This window comes from Ambystoma mexicanum, chromosome 6q (assembly GCF_040938575.1).
Source record: "Ambystoma mexicanum isolate Mex_15411 chromosome 6q, UKY_AmexF1_1, whole genome shotgun sequence".
Classification (NCBI taxonomy): Eukaryota; Metazoa; Chordata; class Amphibia; order Caudata; family Ambystomatidae; genus Ambystoma; species Ambystoma mexicanum.
The window spans coordinates 1,420,701,405-1,420,721,271 of NC_090937.1; the positions used below are offsets into that span (position 1 = coordinate 1,420,701,405).

The following is a 19,867-nucleotide window of genomic DNA, read 5'->3' on the forward strand; positions in this document are numbered from 1 at the left end:
ATCATGCTGACAAGGTCAGCCTGTGTCATGTCCACAATGGCGGTTATGGTGTCCCGGTCCTGAACGGATGAGCTCGGAGGCGTGGGATTGCGGGCTGCCTGCGTGGTGGTAGTGGCTGTGCTGGTGGGCCTTGCTGGCCCTGCCTTGCCCTCCTCCTCCTCCTGCGTCTCCTCTGTGCGGCCGGTTGTTGTAGTAGTTGGTGTTCGTCTTCTTCTTGAAGTTGGAGTACTTGCAGTGCTATCAGGTCCCCCAAGGCCAACATCGCTAGTCCTGCCGGTAGCATTTTGGAGTGGGTGTGGTTGTGGGAGGGGGTTGGGTGTGCAATTTATGTGTTTTCAGGCTGTATAGCCTCCACCTGTGGTGATTCATTCCACCTGTGCCAGCTGCAATGTGCCAGCACCGTACCGAGGTTCACCGACGGGCGGGGCGTCCCATTTGTGAGTGAAGCCAGTTGCCATTTACACACACTGCCGCACTACATGGATGAATTTGTGATTTCATGCGGTCACAGATGCCTTTTCGACGTGATGTTGCAAATGAGGAATTCGAAGGACAGCGCTTTCGGTTTTCAGCTAGCGGCGAGGAGACGCCCACAGGTCTGACTGCAAATATAACGTTCTATTGTTTAATGTCCTTGGGACAGGGGCCATGGCGAGTATGCTATGATTGATATGGATAGTATGGGATGCGCAATAGCGTAGTGGACAAAAAGGCAGGACGTTCCCAAATACATGTTACTTCACAACACTAGAATTCCGGCCTGGAGAACAGTGGATTTTGCAGACTGCATTACGCACAGACTCAATGGAAGTTTCAAATGTGATGTGAGTAAATAATCAGGCGTTTTCATACCGGGATGAGGGAATGATGTATGGATGCATGGACAGATGATTTGATGGAGAGTTTGCCATGTACAGGGCTTTTTGGAATCTATCCACCTCCCCTGCGCTATGTCATGCAGAGCTGCCATAGTGGGACCATCGTCTTTCTGCCCTTGTTGAACCCTCCCTGTCTCGACGCGCCTTCAGGCACTTGTGTCTATGCACGTTACTAATCCCATCTGATGGATTCTGTCTTCACAGACGCATGCACACAAACACTCGTTTGTAATGCTGTTTTCACCTCGATTTTTATGGTTGTGATTCGCAAGAGATTTTTGGGTGGGTATATTCCTTTTGAGTGGGCTAGCATGCATATGGCTGTAGATTTAGTGTGATCATTGAAGTGAGTTATACAATTGTAGTTCTGATGCCCATACTATTCTTTTTCATTTCATTTGGGTGACAGGTATCTCCTCCCCTTTTGCCGCTGCCATCTGTACACCACTCCTGCAGATGGCTTTTACTCCCGACACCTGCTGCTTCGTGTCAATCAGTGGAGCACCATTACGATCTTATGGGACGATCGCCAATGGGCCACATGCCCTTACGCAGTGCTAGTGGCTAGGAGCAACATATCGTCCTTTCTGCTGGACTAGTGCCTACCTGATGGGACGGCCCTGCGGTTCTAGGCGCTTCCGTGTTGCCTTTTTGGACGTGAATGTAGCCCCTGTGTACCATGATGGAACAGGGCGTCACACAAGCAGAAGCTGGTCATTTCTTGCGGATGCAGCCCACAATACTGGAATGTATTTAGGAGTTCATGACCTAATGGCTGTATGGCCCTTGGTGGTTTTGTGGTGCATTAAATGTCTATTCTGTTTTTGTTTGTCTCATTTTTCTGCTCATGTTGCTGTACTTGGACCTTCAAATGCCTGTGCTGCATCAGTGCGGCAATGGTGCCATGGCAGATATGGATGCCCACTCACAAGGCACTTGGAGCCCCTGGATTCATTTGTTTGTTGGCATGCATGGGTGACTTGTTCATTTCACTGGTTGCATAGTGTGACTTCATTGCACCTACGAGGAGTTGTGCAATGTGGCCAGGGAGTGGTGTACAGGCACTCAGTAGGGCCGTTTACGGTTGATTCGCGATGCCGTACTTCTCACCATGGCGGAATGGTACTTTCCGCCATGCTTGATGGCGTTAGGTACATGTCCGCTAGGGTCGGAATTCGCGTACCGTTGCGCCATGGTGATAATTACGGTTTGGCATGGCGCGCGTGCGCGTACTTGGTGCAGTTAGCGTTGGCGTTCGCTACGGTGTCGCTAATGGCATCGTACTTTACGGTGACGGGTCGTAATCGCACCGAGCGCTATTCGATGGCGGTATTGCATTTCCGCCATCGTTTTTCGATTTCCGCCAGGGTCGTAATGAGGGCCAGTGTAATTACCGGGCCATGTCCATGGTCCGTTGAGGATGTTCAGTGGGCAATATCCAAACTAAACTACTCTAAAGCTGCAGGGCTGGATGGTATTCCCTTATTTGTCTTTAAATTTACGGGGAATTTCTACTGCTAAGTGAAGAACCTAATCAATACAGTAATAGCACGCAGAGATCGTTATTGACCTCCTCTCAGCCTATCAGAATGTTTAGGGGTGCAGTCAATAACCACTACTATTGACTGAATTCTGAACGTTTTGTTTTCAGAATCAGACAGGGAACCAACAATGCAATTTCCAGTTTCATAATCAGACAGGGAATCAACCATGCCATTTCCAGGCAAAACATTTTTAAACAACACTCTTCCTCTCTCTGGGGACCTTTTTTCGGCTGCAACAATGCCTTTAACACATGAAAGAGAAAGCGGAAACATGCTTTTACATTCTTATAGAGAAATAGTTTACTTTTACATTAGACCTAGTGCATGCTCATGTTGAACCTGTTCCAGTTCTACCAAGTTGCAATTAAAATGCTTAACTTATGAAGACAACTATCTCCCAGCTTAATCTACATACTGAATCTGTTGGTTCCACCTCCAACTCTCTGAGGGTCGGATGCTTCTCCAGGCAAATAGTGAAGGGTAGATCTCTGTCCTCGGCTGGGGCCTCCCTCTGGAACAGCCTCCCTGCCTCTCTCAAACTTGATCGGGATCACCTAAGGTTCCGGAAACAAGTTAAGACCTTCTTTTTCGTTTCAACTTTCTCTCTCCCTCTCCCTTGTTGATGCTCCTGTCTGATGCGCAACCTGGTTACCTGGCCAACCACTGAATTTACGGGACCAGGCTCCTGCACGACCAGTTGCTCTTGTACTGCCTCTGGGCCACCCAACCACTTAGGGACTGTATCTGCAACCCTACAGTCCCCTGACTCCCTGAATTTATGAGCCACCTCCCTGGAAGTACTTACACGTCCCATTGCACTCTCCCCTCCCCCCCCGTACTTGCACAATGTGAATGACAAAAAGGCCTAGTAAGATCGTTGTTTTGTCCTTCTTCTGTCTTCCCTTCCTTTTCTTGTCACGCCTAGAAACACTTGTGTACAGACCCGTTATAAACAACTTATATCATAACCATGTTGTTTAAATACTACAAAATAAAATCACATTTAATTTACTAACTCAGATTGTCTCTTTACTCACTTATAAAGTAAAATGTTTTACTTCACGACCAGAACTCAAAAACATATATTGCAACCACCACCATGTGCTAAAAGCCTTATAGACCTTGGGGAGGGTGATTATCATTTGGGATATTGACCCTTCCAAAACCTAAAGCATGAGGCGAATTATACTGCAATAACGACACCTCCCTCAATCTATAAAGCTATATTATGTACACTACTTACTCTTTTTATATACCTTTCCTAGTATGGTATTCTGGATTCTTGAATATTTGTGCTTCACACACCAGTACTGTTGCTTCTCCAGAAATTAACCTAGGAGTCTTTGGATGGGGAGAGACGGTAGTGTTGTATTGACAGTTACGTAGGCTGTTCTAGTCATTTCCTTTAATGCTAAGTGAGAATCCAATTTCTTTATTGGTCAGTGAGTATTTCGTTCAAGTAGCAACTCCATCACAAAGAGTGAACCGTAATTATTTAACATAATTAATTGCTTCTTCTATCCTAGTAGATAGTCAAAAAGTGGGGTGAAAGGTTTATTGTATACATTTTTTGTCAATTGCATTGCTGGCATAGGGAAACCAATGAAAATATATTTTGTTAACGTGCTTTGTTAACCTTTCATTGAGTATACAAGCATTTACTTGCTATGTGCTAGTGCCAACATTGTGTATGTCACCCTATACCTACTTGTTGGTTATAATTACAATCTTTGAATTTTCCCATGCCATAAAGTTTCCAATGTTTCATTTTGTTTTATTTATTTAGGTATTATTCGATAAATTGCATTTGGATTTAATGTGTACAAGCAAGAAGCTGCCAAAAACGACCTTGCGGCATCTTCAATCCACCTCAGAAGCTGTGGTAAGAATTGAAGTGTTATTTAAAGGCTGGATAGAATACGCCAGTATTCAGTAATATTTACTGTTCAGTTGTGTACTTTAATCAAGCATGACTTCGGTATACATAGAACACAATATGATTTGCATTAGAATTGGCTCTCTTTTTAGCAGTGACAAATACTAAACCCAAAGAGGCTGATGACTGCAGATCCAGTTGGCAACAGCTGCATGTGTTCTAAGTTGTGCACAAAATTGTGAACACATTTTATGTTGATTTTCCTTTGGTGGTGATGTGCACATTCAAAACTGAAGAGTAATGGCTTAAAGGTTTTGAATAAATCATAACCCCCAGCAGCACTCTGAGCAACCCTCCAAAAATAATTATGGAGAAAAGGGGAGATTGCATGCAAATCATGCTTAATCCTAACCAAACAGTTCAATTCAGTCTAGAAGATCACATCCTTTCTGCATGAGCAACCCCATACATGTTGCAGTATCCATGGGCATCAACAAACTGCGCAGCTTGGGGACTACGAGCGCAAGAAGCTCTGGCCGCATATCTGGGCATAGCCGTCCTACCTCTGATTCTTTATGCAAACTCGAAGTTGGAAGGTTTTGAGTAATTCATAACTACTACTATAGCTCCAAGTATCCCTCCAAACCATCATTTTTCAACCCAGCATGTCTTAACAGAGAGAGATACCAAGACATGGATACCACTGGTTCACTTTGGCAAGAATAATGTGGCAGCCATTTTTGCAGTACACGAGAGTTGCAAACAGATTACTCAGCCCGACTGGGCCAACACACAAAACATAGATGGATCTTTGAAGAAAAGCCTCACATAAAACAACAGCCTCCAGGAGACTACCAATGCAATATGGAAGTGAGGAACGTGCTTCGGGTTATTAAAGAAAATATAACTGATGATTCATTCATAAAGCCTATCAGGGCTTACCTTGATTCAGGCAGGGTCCACGCTACTCTGGTAGCAAAGGAGATGACCAGAGTCAATGATTGATCCTGCGGTGTTGCTTCTTCTCTTTTTGTGGGTGAATGGGCATTTAATGGGTGAATATGAAACAGGAAGCTGAAGGACAGGGAAGGCTTTGGGTTTAGGAAGAGAACAGGCGTAACCTTAGGAAGATCTAAGGCTCCTTATGAGTCTGCTTATGGTGTACCAGCTCCAAAAAAGCCCAAGAAGTATAACAGCAAGACCCATGGCTCACATAGGCCCTTTTGTGTCACTCAGAATAGTGTCACCATTATCACCATAACCCAAGCACTGTTGACTGCCTCGTTTTCAAGGGGTTCCCAAGCAACTTGTTCATGGCAGAGAGGTGAATCGACAATGGGAGTGCCTTGACATTGAGTCCTTAAACATCAAGCATGTCCAACGCGACCCCAACATAGATTTATCTTCTGTCAGGGTTCTGATATCAAGACTCTGAACATTTGACATTGAAAAGAGTTAGAGTAGTGCCACCACCTGGAAAAGATCAATAGAGGAACTGGAATATTTGTTCAAAGTCCATAGTGCCATTCACTTCATCAGATATGGGTCTGGAAACCCTAAGGACAGCCTTCGCTGTGGTGGTATAGGGCACTGGAGTCCAGCCCTTTATTTTTTAAGACAGAACCTCAATCCAGATTCTTTGAATGCTGTGGCAGCCGGGAAGAGATTTGCAGCTTCTTCTCCCACTTAGCAGTAGCAAACGTAGGGGACTGCAGAATAGACTCTGGGAATAAATAATATACACCGAATTGGCCTGGTCAATGTCTCTTCTGGCAAGATGTAGCTGTTCATCATGGGAGTTGTTGGGGGAAAAATGCATGATTTCCTTTTGAAGATAAAAATACAAGATCTAGTGGAGGCTGCAAAGAAAGGTGGCTTTGTGTTCACCCAGATTATCAGTGCTTTCAAAGATGTCACCATGTTGGCAACAAATGGCAGTTGCTACGACTTGGGGATGCATAGGCCATTCCGAGTAAGGCTCATTAGATTAAAGATTGACTCCCTGCAGAAGAATATTTGTCTCTTTTTTTTCTCAATATGCCTATGACAAGGTCTTCAGGATGAAGAAAGAGTCTGACACATTAACATGAGTAGGAATTTAGACTACACGTGGTATTCATTTGGCTTTTTTATTTAGATGGAGGTACTATCAACAATAGGACACTTTATGTGGTCAGCAGCAGCAACACCAGCACTCACATCAACACACCCTGAATTCTCACTACCAACAGAGGATACCTTGTAAGAGTTGTGGGAGGCAACAAGCACTAGCACTAGTAAACAAAGGTACTGTTACCTAAAAGCAATGAAGGGCAAGTACATTCCCCACTACTGAGAGAAGTGAGAGACTTCATCCATAGCCATTTTCCATTTTGTCAGAATATAACAAAAGGCAATTGGGTGCTCGGTATTGTAAGGAATGGTTACATGTTGACGTTTTTAAAACCACCATCTTCGTTCCCACCACAGCACCATAACCAGCCTCACCTGCTTCTGTGGATGAAAGAAAGGAAAATCCTGTTACAAAAAGAAGCCAATAAGAAAGTCCCAAATCTTCAGTGAGGGAAGGGAATATCTTCTGGCAGTTTTCTAGTGGAAAGGAAGGACCCAGATGAGACCATATGCAATCCTCATGATAGCAAACACATTTGTACTCGTATGGAAAGGGAGACTGGAGCTGAGTCATAGATCTCCAAAATACATATTTTCATATCCACAATCACCGAAAAACACTAAAAAGTCTTGATATTTTTGATGAACAACATCCAAGACGGATAAAGGTTCATGCCATTTTGGTTGAAATTTGCATTCCCAAAGTGCATGGCAGTGATGGCCGCACAAATTAAGAACGTGAAAAAAAGCAGACACAAAAAGTGGTCCAGTATTACCAGATAATGGCTAAAGTTCTTTATCAGCTGGTTCACCAGATCAATTTAAACACGTCCACAATTAATCCAGTACAAAGGATTCATATTTGGGGTGCTTCTCCAGATAAATCAGCAGAAAAGGTGTTTTCCTTCGAAGGAGGGATTAACAATGAAACAGAAATGCCAGTCAGTGCTGAAAGTAACTTCAACTATAGCCATTAAGATCTTGTCTCTGTTGGTATCGATGTGCATCATGTAACTACTTGCATGCGAGATTCCTGAAGTAGGATGTGGAGAATGAGCAGTCATAGGAGACCAACATTTGAGAGGCATATCTAGTAATAACTAAGTTTCTCCAGCATTGGATCTTTCATGGAGTCACATGCTTAGAATATTCCCCGTCGTCAGGCTGGGAATCCTCGGTACATTATATAGAACGGTTGACTCAGAAATCAATAATGATGCATGCTTCGATGGGGGGATTGAGAAGCACACATGGGGTCTCATTACAAGTATGCTGGTAAGTAATCCCAGTTTCCAGCATTCCGGTGCCACTGTTTCTGGCAACCCGTGATGCCGAAATCTCCGGATGATTACTTGTTGTCGTGCACACACATTCCAGCATACCGGAAACGGTGGTACCGGCATCACGGATACACCATCAAAACCCCCCAAAAATGCCAAAACCCTCACCCTCAGTGCCTCCGAATACGATAACACTGTCCCAGAACCACCGGCACCGGTAACAGCGGTCCCACAAAGAATGTGACCAGAAACAAAGTGATCGCCGGAACAGGAAATCGGCCGGCGGCCATTATAAAAACACAAACCATTGCAATCCTGAAAGCACAGGCGACATCCACCCCTCCTGACCACACAAACTCCACTGCGACCAGGACATCAAGAGGCTGTGAGACCTGAAAGCGGAAGCCATGCTCCAGTGAGGCTGAATTGAACATGCTAGCAGTCACCATTGTCCAGCATGCTGCAGTGCTCTTCTCCAACGACCAGCGCAGGCAAGCCCAGCTGCGCAAGAAGAGCATCTCAGAGGAGGGGGCCCAGAAGGTCTCTGCAGTCAGCACAATCCCCTGTACTGTCTGAGACTGCCACAATCGGTGGGATGACCGAAGATTGAGGGTATGGAACCTCCTCTCGGCCCAACGCAGATAGGCCATGGCCACAGGTGGCCGGAGTTCATCCCCTATACGCCTGCTGCCCTGGGAGGAGACGTGCAGCAGTGTGCTGCGCTTCGAGGCCATTGAAGGGGTCGGTGCTGCGTAGGCCGGAGCTGGGACACCTGAAGAGGCTGGTGAGTACACGTAACCCCAATGTAATGTCAAACACCCTGTCCACCCTGCACCCACTCCTGTACCAACATATGACATGAATGTCAATTGCATCGTCCACAACATGAAAAAAAACCTGCATGCTCCCCACCCCTAAGAGTGCCGCAAACTGGGTGGATAAACCGACATACACCCTGGCCCCCAAAACATGACACATAACACTAGTACACCTAGAACACAGCACAGGCACCCTGTACTGCCAACAGAACATGCTTCTGCTTCCACACAGACACACATCACCCTGTCACAGCTCAATGCATGTGTGCCCGCCTTGCTTCCCCTGGCACAAAGTCACAACAGTGCTAAGCCCCATCTCCACTCACAAACGACCACCGTCACACACAAAGTCAACATGTGACCCCCTCGCCCCAGCCAGCCCGACACATGAGCATAAATGTTCAACTTGCCCTGTAACTGCTACAGGCACATGCTGACCCCATGCATACCACACCCCTCTCCACCCCAACATCCCACAGCGTGAAGGTCCCACCCCTAACACTGTACCCAGCAATTGGCAGTACACCACAACAGTATCCCCAGCACACTACTCTTCCATGTACGAACATTACACATCCTCCCGCATAGTACGCATTACACAGGCATGTGTGCTCCATGCCATGCACCCTGCCATGTCCCCGGCATAGCACAGCCACAACCAACATAATGCATGTATCTCTGACTCATCAATTCACACTGCTCACTGACAAACTGCCTTTCTGACTCCCTCAGGCACATCATCTGACAATGAAGAGGCCCAGCCAACCACCTCAAGGGCACCAGCTGTCGACGCCGCCGGATGCCACGGACCACCACCTCCACCCAGGACACCACAGCCTCAACAGGCACAACTGCCACGGCCACCCCAGCTGCACCCGTTGATGCAGCACCGGTCACCCTAGCTGCACCCATCCAGGCAGCACTGGTCACCCCGGATGCACCCATACAGGCAGCACTGGTGACCCTCCAGCTGCACCCATGCAGACAGCACTGGTCACAGCAGCTGCAACCAACCAGGCAGCACCAGCTGCTGCTGCTGTACTACCACCACCAACGCAGCCACATGCACATCTGTCCAGTGCAGAAGACATAGCAGATGACGGCGGAGTGGACACAGGGTAGACCACCAACCACAGCACCTATGAGCCATTGGCATTCAGCCCCATGGAGCCAATGAGCCCACAATGCTCACCCTTCCCCAGTGTGCATGAAATGGATGGCAGACTCCAGTGCATAGAGAAACGCCAGGCTGCCTTGACTGCCCTAGTGCAGCAGCACCTCCAGGAGGCGCAGTTGATGTCCGGGGTAGTGGGTTTAAAAAATGCTTGTGCACTTAGCCGTTGTACGAATGCCATTGTACAGATGTACAGGACAGTACTGGAGGGCAACCGTGTGATGTCCTCAATAGCCGAGACAATGGCTATGTTGCTACATGCATTCCTAGACAGATGGCCCACGGAACAGGCCCACACACCATCTACCAGTTCAACGCCTGCTAGTTCCATGCCCAGCAGCCCAAGGCACCATTCTTTGCGGCTGTCCAGCTCTGCTCACAGTCACACACCAGACACAAAAAGGGGATGCAAATAGGCCCAGAACATACATGTGCCCTGTATTTGACTTGTGCAACTAGAACTTGCCCAACATGACAGGAGTTGTGGAGAGACAGTTGGGAATGGGGATGGGGAGTGGTGCGGGATAGTTAGGGATGGGGAGTGGAGAGGGATAGTTGGGGAAGGGCAGTGTGGAGAGATAATTGGGGATGGGGAGTGGGGAGGGATAGTTTTGGCAGTTGTTGTTTTCGATCCACATTTGTTAATCATTCCATTATACACATCACACTTGTGTTGCATTGAAATCATGTCTGGACATTGCTTTTTTTGTGCAAGTGAGTGATTTATTTACTGTGCAGTGCTCTGTGCATTAGCTGGCCTGTGCCTGGTGCTGGTGTGTGTGTGAAGTGATCAAAAATAGTGGTGAATCAGTGCATCGCGTGCATCACGGCCATCCATGGCATTGCTGTGATGTGCCAATGGCAGTTCATCATCACTGTCCTTCCCCTCCGAATCTGATGGGTGCATGTCCATGTCTGGGAGTAGTGGGATGATGCGCCTGATACACATGTTGTGCAACATGGCACAGGCCACAACTATCTTGCCCACCTTCACAGGGTTGTACATAAGTGCCCCCCCATCTGCTCATCAATGGGTATCCAGCATCACCTGCACGTGAGCGACAGAAATGGGAAAAGGTCATTTTTGTGTGGAATCGGGGTGATCTATGTCTGCAGTCATTAATGTCAATATAATTACACTTCATAAAGCAAATGTGGGATGTCTGGGTGTAAGTGTGCCGGTGCCATTACCAGATGGCATGTTTCTGCGCCTGCAAGATAGTATTGGGCCTGACACAGCTGGTGTGCCCGACACAGCAGACCCTGCTGGGGGCCGCAGTTCTGGTAGGTAGAGCTGAAACACGTAAGGACGTTAATCTGCGTTACAATAAGAATCATGATTAAATTGGGATTCAGAACATGCCTGAAGGAGTAGTTGTGTTTTGCTGAACATGTTGTGCTGCATGGGAGTGTTTGCACAGCATCAATGAAACTTGCAAAATTATGGATGTGGATATATTCACAGAGGGGTACCATACGAGGAAAGGAATGGATGATGAAGGCGATGGCAGCCCAATGATTACCAATACACCTTGTCAATATGTGTGGTGAGTGTGTGATTTGCAGTCCCTTTTCCATGGCCCATTCACACCCACCTTGACCTCTGACCCTTTCACTATGACGCACATGAATGAGACTGGTGTGTGTTCTTGTTGAGGTCAAATTCAATAGTCCTATGATGGCATATCACACATCCATAGATATGTCTGGCTATTTGTTTGCGGATTTGGTCACATGCATATGTGTATGTGCACTTGAACCAGGCAGGGGACCTGGCTATTTGGTGTGCGGTACGCTAGTGGTTTGGAGGTGGGGTGTTGTGATGCATTAGAATGATTAGTCTGGGCTGCAGGTGGTGTGCGTTGTGCTGTGTGTTTTTGCTGGGTTCTGGTACATATAGTGCAGTTGATGTGTCAGTACAGCTTTCATGTTGTTATGCATGCTCATGATTTGTTCGGCCATGTGACACACGCCAGTCACGGCCTTCAACTCAGGCATACTATTTCTGTGTCAGACATTGCATTGCACACGTGCACTGCAGATAGGTGTTGGACATCCCTTCATTCAACAGTGCACATGCTTTGTTAAATAGACTCAGCCAACAGCCAAGTACGTTATGGTGTATCATGCCTCCCCCAATCAACAGTGCACATGCTTTGGTAAATAGATTTGCCCAACACCCAAAAGTAAGATACGCTATGGTGTATCATGCACCCCCCTCATTCAACAGTGCACATGCTTTGGTAAATACACCCACCCAACAGCCAGGTACGCTATGGTGTATCATGCCCCCCATTCAACAGTACACATGCTTTGGTAAATACACTCACCCAACGCCAGGTACACTATGTTGTATCATGCCCCCCATTCAACAATGCACATGCTTTGGTAAATACACTCACCCAATAGCCAGGTACGCTATGGTGTATCATGCCCCCTCATTCAATAGTGCACATGCTTTGGTAAATACACTCACCAAGCAGCCAGGTACGCTATGGTGTATCATGCCCCCCCACCCATTCAACAATGCACATGCTTTGGTAAATACACTCGCCCAGCAGCCAGGTACGTTCTCCGCTGTGACATGCCATGTATCCTGGCAGCGTGGAGTTCCGCAGCACTATGGAATCGTGGGTTGAACCTGGGAATCTGGCACAGCAGTGTGTGATGAGGTGGCGGGCATTGCACACCATCTGCACATTGAGTGGTATAGTTTCCAGTTCCTGTACACTGCCTCAATGGCATGCCTGGCAACCAGCTCAACATATGTGCAGTCCAATGCACCAATCACATTGGGCATGCCTGGAAGTGCATGGAATGCTATTTTCGTTGCATTGACCTGGTCAGCTGTTCTGGGTATGCCGGTGTGATCTGTCACGTGCCACAGGAGTGCATTAATAACCTGAAACAGGACTCATGAGAAACAAGGTTGCGGTAGCCCGTGCAGTTCACCCACAGTGTGTTGGTAGGTGCCCGTGGCAAGGAAGTGTAGCAACCTTGAGCAAGGGGGTGATGGCAGTACGGATCTGTATGAGGTTAACAAGGTCATAATGGGATGTGATTGTGTCCCTGTCTAGCTGGCACAGGGTGTGGATCTGGGTTTGGCTCAGGTTGAAGGGTGTGGCCCTTAATTCGTGATATGGATGGCTGCCTGCGGGCTGCAGCCTGCTGGCCATTGTTGTTTTGCAGGGCCATGATGGCCCTCCTTCTCATCTAGTGAGGTTATTAGAGACTTGTGTTCAGAGCACCATATGTCTGGAGGGCGAGCAGGGCACAATATCCCTGGAAGGGTGATCAGGGCACCATATCTCTGAGTAGCAGTGTAAGGAGGGGTAATTGTAGCACAGTGAGGAACCGTGAGAAAGAGAGGATCTAGGAGAAGATATAGTAGTGTGTGGGACAGGAGAGAGAGGGACGGAAGTTGTGTAACATAGGGGAGAATGGAGCGGGTATTGGATTAGAGTAGTAGAGGGAGGAGAGAGTAGCTGGAAAATCAGGAAAAGGCGAAAAAGGGAGTAAGGAAGTGAGCAAACGGACCAGGGTGTTTGTAACTGGCACAAGAAAACCATCAAGTCCCATAGACAAATCTGGGGAATGTTAGGACACCCCTAGAAGAACACTGGTGTGAGCCAGATAGATAAAGGCTTCTGAGTTAAGGCTCTCACTGTTAGTCAAAGAAGAAGCCATCTGGTAAGGATGTAGAAGCCCTGGTTTTTTATTCATAAAACTATGCAGGTAATTCCATCTCAGAAACGGTGGTCTGCTAACCAGATCCCCTATCATCAAGGTCCATGAAAAAGCATAGTGTATCATGAGCTGCAGTGTCTGCTCTTCAATGGCACAGAGCAGGTTCAGATGTAACGGTTGCTTTTTTGACAGCTGGTGTGACAGCCAACTCACTGCAGTACAGAGGATGCATTACAAATCTTCACCTCTATTCCAAATACACATCATTATGCTGAACTGCTATCCCGGTGGCTCTCAGGTTCAGAGTCGGAAGGACACGTAGAGCCTTCAGAAGCGTAGGTCTTATGTTTCACCTGTGTCTTAGAGCCAGGGTCCACCGCGGCTTTCTTAGTCTGGCGTTTTGTTTGAGTTATCCGGGACTCATGCAGAAATGGGGGCGCGTCTCCACTCTGACCGATGAATTGACCACCGATCAGGGGGACAGCCAGAGCCTAGGAGGAAAAAATCCAAAGGGTAAGAAAAAAACCTGATGAGCGCTGAAAGGGTTGGTTTAATGTAACGTTTCTATCAGGACAGCAATCCCCAGGAAAGCACAAGGAGAGCAGAGAAGCCTTCCGTAGCAACTTCAAAAAGATCCAAGGTTAGAGAGCGGCAACCAGTCAGGAAGCAGAGAAACCCAAAAGAAAACATACGAGGAAGCAGGTAGATCAGAGGGAATTACAGAAGGGCCGAAAAACACGGAGCAGCATAAGCGGGAGAAAGCAATAGCAAAATGCAAGGGCAGAAGCGGGAGCCAGATGGAGGAGGAGAGCCAGGAAGGAGAACAACAACACAGGGAGGTACAGTGCTGGAGCACTGAGCTAAGGGAACCTTAGCGCTGAGACGCACCAAGCCGGTTCCCGAACTCGCTAATATCAAATGTGGCAACAGTGATTACGCTCTGCGCAAGTTGCAGAGCGCCATGTTGGAAGAGTAGAGGCCTCAAAAAAGATGCAGGCAAAAGGGGCACCATCTTGGAATGGAGTCCTTTGGCTGTGTAACCATACAGAAGTCTACACTTAGACCAAAAGGGACCAATTCTTGTATGGTCTATCCATGACAGTGACATATCAATCTTTAAAGATAAGCCATGTCTGAGTTGAGGCATGGTGGCTTGTATTTCACATAATAATCAAAGCCACATGTGACCTGTATCATGAATATGTCAACATTATGAGCCCAGGCCAGTCATGGACAACCTTTGTGTATTCTCCATAGGCTGGCTGAATCTGTTGCAACCAGCATGACAATAGCCATTGGAAGTTGTTTCTCTTTTGATTCTTTGTAAGGTCTGGTAACAACTCTCTCAACAGGACAGCCCTCACTAGGAGCTATCATTGGAAACAGGAAAAAAGGGCACGCCCTAAACAAAAGGGCTAGCCTCACACCAGGACATAGCAGGGATTTTGATGCCCTTGTTCTGAAAATGGTGCCGGGATAGTGTAGCCAGAGGGAGCTCAAGACAGTCGAGATCTCTGAACACTGCATCGGATCATCAAGCTCAACACTTTGAACTGACGGACCTCGAATCGAAGGGCTGGAGCATGTTGTCACTTGTTGTCCCGAATCAGTGGTTAGCAACATCTCGATTGGACTTGACAGCCAACCCAACCCTGGTGAGACATCCAAACTGCACAACGCGAGCACCGTACTCACACTGCACCAAGCTCTTGGTTCGAACCAACTAGACAGCAGCTCGCCGCATAAACCATCATGACCCGCCGCTCCCGAACCTGGTTTGACTCACACCGCACAACAGATCAAGATCTTGTTCTATGTCATTGAACTGCTAAACATTAAAATACGGTGCTTTGAGTTGACCCTCTGGTCCACATTTGGGGACCTAGAGATTGGTTAAGTTCCCTTTGCACTTTTTTTCTGCAACACATACCCTTGTTAAACTCCTTGTTGCATTTCTTGCCTGCTTTTTCTCTCTGCTAAATATCCAGAGTGCTGCATCATTACGTTCTGCATTTCTCTGTCTTCCTTTTTTGACAGACTTTTTTTAATAGTGTTTTTCATAGTTGAGTGTATAATTGAATTGTGTAACGCCGCAAGTAACACACCTATGAGGTAGCAGGGTCTAACTAGCCTTATGCAGCAGATTTCATAGTTGGGATGGAACCCATATAAGATTTTGAATCAGCGTATATAAGTACAAGCAGTTTCCCGCGGCTTTGCTCGCATGGATTTTGGGATTTGGTACAATTGTTTTCAAAAGACGCATGATTTTTTTGTTCAAACTGTACGAAATATAATTTACAGGTTAATGTCTTAACGTAATAAGCAATTTTCATTGTAGACATTAGTCGGGGCATATTAGCTACAAAACAAAGATAGTTGTTCGATTGATGTGTGTCCAGACATTTTTTCGTGTTGTAATTACAAACGGACAATGAGACAGAAAAAAAAATATAAATTACTTATTTGGCATCTGTAACCGACAAAAAAAGTATTTTAGTGCATTTTTGTAAATGACTTTAGTGGTTCTCCCTTCAGGTGCTAGGATTATCAGAGTGTTAGGTGAGCTCACTCTAAAACAGGCCACATGAAACTGCCCATCCAAGAAGCAGTCTTCCCTTAGGTCAATCCCTGCTACCTTTAAAGTCGGCTTCTGAGATTTTTTGATGGACATGGCGAAACAAACCTTTAAGGGAAACTGAAGTCTTTTGAATTCAATGGATACTCTGAAAGTATAAGAGGTAATCATGGTATGACTATGGACTCCCCCTGGCCAGAACCGGTTAGCACCGTAGCCTCAATCACATTTCTGCGGAGAGCTTTCACTTGCAATCTGGTGTCATTACAAAGCTTACTTAGGTGGGTTGAGGTTCTGCAATAATAACACAGGTGCTCCCACTTTGAGAAGAAGTTCGCATTCGGGAAGACAGGAGGATTTAAAGCCATCCGGTAACCCACTTGCTTTCATTAGGTTCACTGCTGGTTTCTGGCGTGCCCTTGCCTCGGTTCCCTTCAGTTTCTGTTACTTCTACGAAGCCGCTTTCAAACACTGGCAACCCGGTAACTCTCTTTCCTTCCCTGGGCTTACTGCTTGCCTCCAGCACCCTCTTGCACTCTCCTGCTTCAGAGTACTGGATGAAGCCACATACACAAGCCCAGTAACCCTCTTTCCTTCCCAGGGCTTACTCGTTGCCTCCAACGCTCTGTCGCTCTCTCTTGCTTTAGGGTTGTGCCTATGTGTGCGCCCCCGTCAAGCATTGCACTCTCGCTGTGTCTCCTTTTGTGGTGCATGGTTCCCTCTTCTCTCTCTCTCATCGGTGGACCACCTGCACCCAGGCTTCTTTTCTCCTGCTCTGAATTCACCTTCACATCACCTGCTGCTGCGTGTTTCTCCACAGCGGGGTGCTCAGCATGGTAACAGGCTGCACTGCAGTTTGGTGTCTGCAGCTGTCCTTTCTCTCTCTTTCAGTATCATATGTAGCCGGCATGTATTTGAACTTCCCGGCTTGCTTAATCATTTTCCAACAACTAGACGGCTGCATTGGTTGCCCGGTCCTTGTGATCTTCATTACTCTGCTATTCTTTCTCATGTCACTAGTTCTGGGACCATTTTCTGTAAGGCTTTGAGGGAGTGGATACTGAGCCTCTTTGGAAGTGATCCCCACTACTCCCTGCATCTTCCTCGTCCCACTTGTCAATGTACTATCCCTAATGGGAGTTTGGGGGGCAATAACAGTAGATCTGTCAGGAGGTTGGGGAGAAATGTGGCAATATACCATTAAGGCAAGGGGGACAGAGGAAACATCCCTGAAAGGAAAAGGGAGGTATGTGGTTTCCTCCAACAATGCCCTCTTACTCTCCCGATGTGTACCTCCCCCCACATGGTCGTCCCTCATATAGCCGCACCCAGGGTTAGGTTCAGGTAGTGGCTACCGTCCCCTGGTCATATAGGAGGAGGCCTCCTCAGGGAAAGAACTGAGGACATCACAAGATTCATCACAACACCCTTAAAATGGTGTACAGTAGTCTTTGTAGCAATTCATCCCATGTATGCTACTAGGTTGTGTGGCTAAGGGAGAACGGGAGTCCTTGCCCCTTAAGGGTGAGTCTCTCCCAGTGAGTTCCCATTTGCCCAGACCCAGTGCTTTAAGTGGGGTAAGAAATTGAGGGGGGGCCCTCGTTTGGGGGCGTGGCATCTGCTGTGGGCGTGGCCTAAAAGTGCACAAATCATAGTAGGGTGCGCAAACAAATATATAATGTAGTAGAGCATTTATATATTTGTATGCGTACTAGTATGGTTTGTGTATTTTTCAAGCCTTCTTTTATAAACATAGCAATGTTACATATTTCTATGTTTATAAAAGGTGGCTTGAAAGTGTACAAACCATAGTAAGTTACGCACACTTGTGTGCTTACCTTACTATGGTTTGTGTACTTTTCAAGCCACCTTTTATAAACAAAGACATTTGTAACATATTTCTGGTTTCATAAAAGACGGCTTGAAACGTACAAGCCATCTTTTATAAAGCGTTGAGGACGGACAAAACCCAAGGTGGTTTTGTCCGTCGACAAAGCTTTATAAAAGATGTCTTGAATTGTGTACGTTTCAAGCCGTCTGTTATAAACGTAGAAATATTTCTACGTTTATAAAAGACGGCTTGAAACGTACACATTTCAAGGCATCTTTTATAAAGATTTGCCAAAGGAGACAGGCACCTCGGGCTCAGTGATCGCTGCTCTGAGCAGAGATCACAGAGCCCGATGCGTCTTTCACCCTCTGGGAACCCGCGGGCTCCGTGATGTAATCTACATATTAGATCATGGAGCCTGCAGGTTCACAGAGGGTCAGTGACCTGGCGAGGGCAAACAAAGGTACTGTAACTTCCCTGATGACCCCTCAGATGGGGGGTCATCAGGGAAGTTACAGTGACTGACAGAAGTGCCAGCCAGCCTCAGCGATGCTGTGGCTGGCTGGCACTTCTGTCCACTTGCCTAACGTTACACTGGCGGGCGCATCTCCCGTCGCGGCTGCGGCCGTGGCGGGTTAATGCGTCCGGCCATGGCGTGGTGGGACGGGGGGCTCTGGCAGGGCCCCGGCTCAGCCCCACTTTTTGGAGACTGGCAGGGCCCAGCCCCGGCAGGCCCCGGCCCACTTAAAGCACAGCCCAGACCCCTAAGAAGGGTCTTATTGAGCTGGCTCCCATCCCTAGCCTCAAAGGGAGAGGCTTCCCCTTAGGGAAAAGGGACAAATATCTTCAGTTCATCTCAGTGGGGTGTCCCTTGAAGAACTAGATATAGTCTAATGGAACCCTTCTGATTCTTAGGGACATCTAACTGTTCAGTTATAAATTCTTTTAACTTTTCCTGTTGTTTTTCTTGGCTGACTTTTTTAATGCCCTCGTTTTGAATTTGTACTACCGTTTAGCCATTTCTGCATACTATTCACAGAAAGAGTACCACTGTTCTTGGTACACTTTCAAACCTCTAATTTTGCTTAATTGCATAATCCAGTGTAGTTCAAAAGTTCCTATCTCGGTACATGTTTTCTCCTTTTTTTCTTTTCCTGCTTCTCTCTCTGAATGTAGGCTCTTTAACATACTCATCCCAGTAGCGTGGACATTCTGATTTAAAAGGACATTGGGCCTCAATATGAGTTTGGCGGTATTCTGGCGGTAACTCTGCTGTGGCGTAATTAGCGTTATCACTTTGTGTAGCAGCATAATTTCTGCCGAATTACAACCTAGCAGGTGCGTGCACTCACCAATGACAGAAACGGTAATTCTGCCCAGCGGAGTTACTGCCGAACAACCCGGGGTACGATGAAATTCCACCAAAAAATTGCAGAATTGCCATTACCGCCTTGGTGGTCAGCAGAATATCTGCTGACGGAAAGAGCGCCAGCAGCAATTCGTCATTGGTATTTAAGAAAGCACCAATGCCGGCTATTTTGGAAATCACAATCCATTGAATATCTCGAGATAGGAGTGCCATCCAGACACCCAGCTAAGGCCAAACATGTCCTCAGGAAAGGGCAAAGGCAGAGTGCACGATATGAGGCAGCCGAAGCCCAAATTCACGGAGCAGAGCTCACGGTTTTGGCAGAGAAAGAGGTTGCCCTCTCTGAGAAAGTGTATGGGGAATCGCACAGGAAGTCCAAACAACAGCGCAAAAACAATATATGGGTGAAAATCAAGGACAAGGTGGTGGCCGTAGGTGAGGTTGAGGACATGAAGAAGAGGTGGATGACCTCAAGGCCAGGGTCAGGAGCCTCATCTCAAGCTGGGGGTAGATCTCTGTCTTCGGCTGGGGCATCCCTTTGGAACAGCCTCCCTGCCACTCTAAAACTTGAGGGGAATCATCTCCGGTTCCAGAAGCACCTCAAGACCTTCCTCTTTGTTTCTGCCTTTGCCGCCCTTCTCTCCTGCTGATCTGTTTCTCTCTTGGCACTGTGCACCTGGCCACCCTCTGTCCTCCGGCCCCAGATACCTGCTCACCCTT

At 47.1% G+C, this 19,867-nt stretch overlaps 1 protein-coding gene across 1 annotated transcript in view; it reads left to right on the top strand.

The window, feature by feature from the left end:
* Positions 1 to 19,867, top strand: part of POLN (DNA polymerase nu) — a 1,535,958-nt gene that overhangs the window by 569,259 nt on the left and 946,832 nt on the right. The window contains exon 9 of the mRNA XM_069630227.1: positions 4,209 to 4,304. Within this exon, the coding sequence (XP_069486328.1) occupies positions 4,209 to 4,304 (96 nt within the window). The remainder of the gene's footprint in view (positions 1 to 4,208; positions 4,305 to 19,867) is intronic.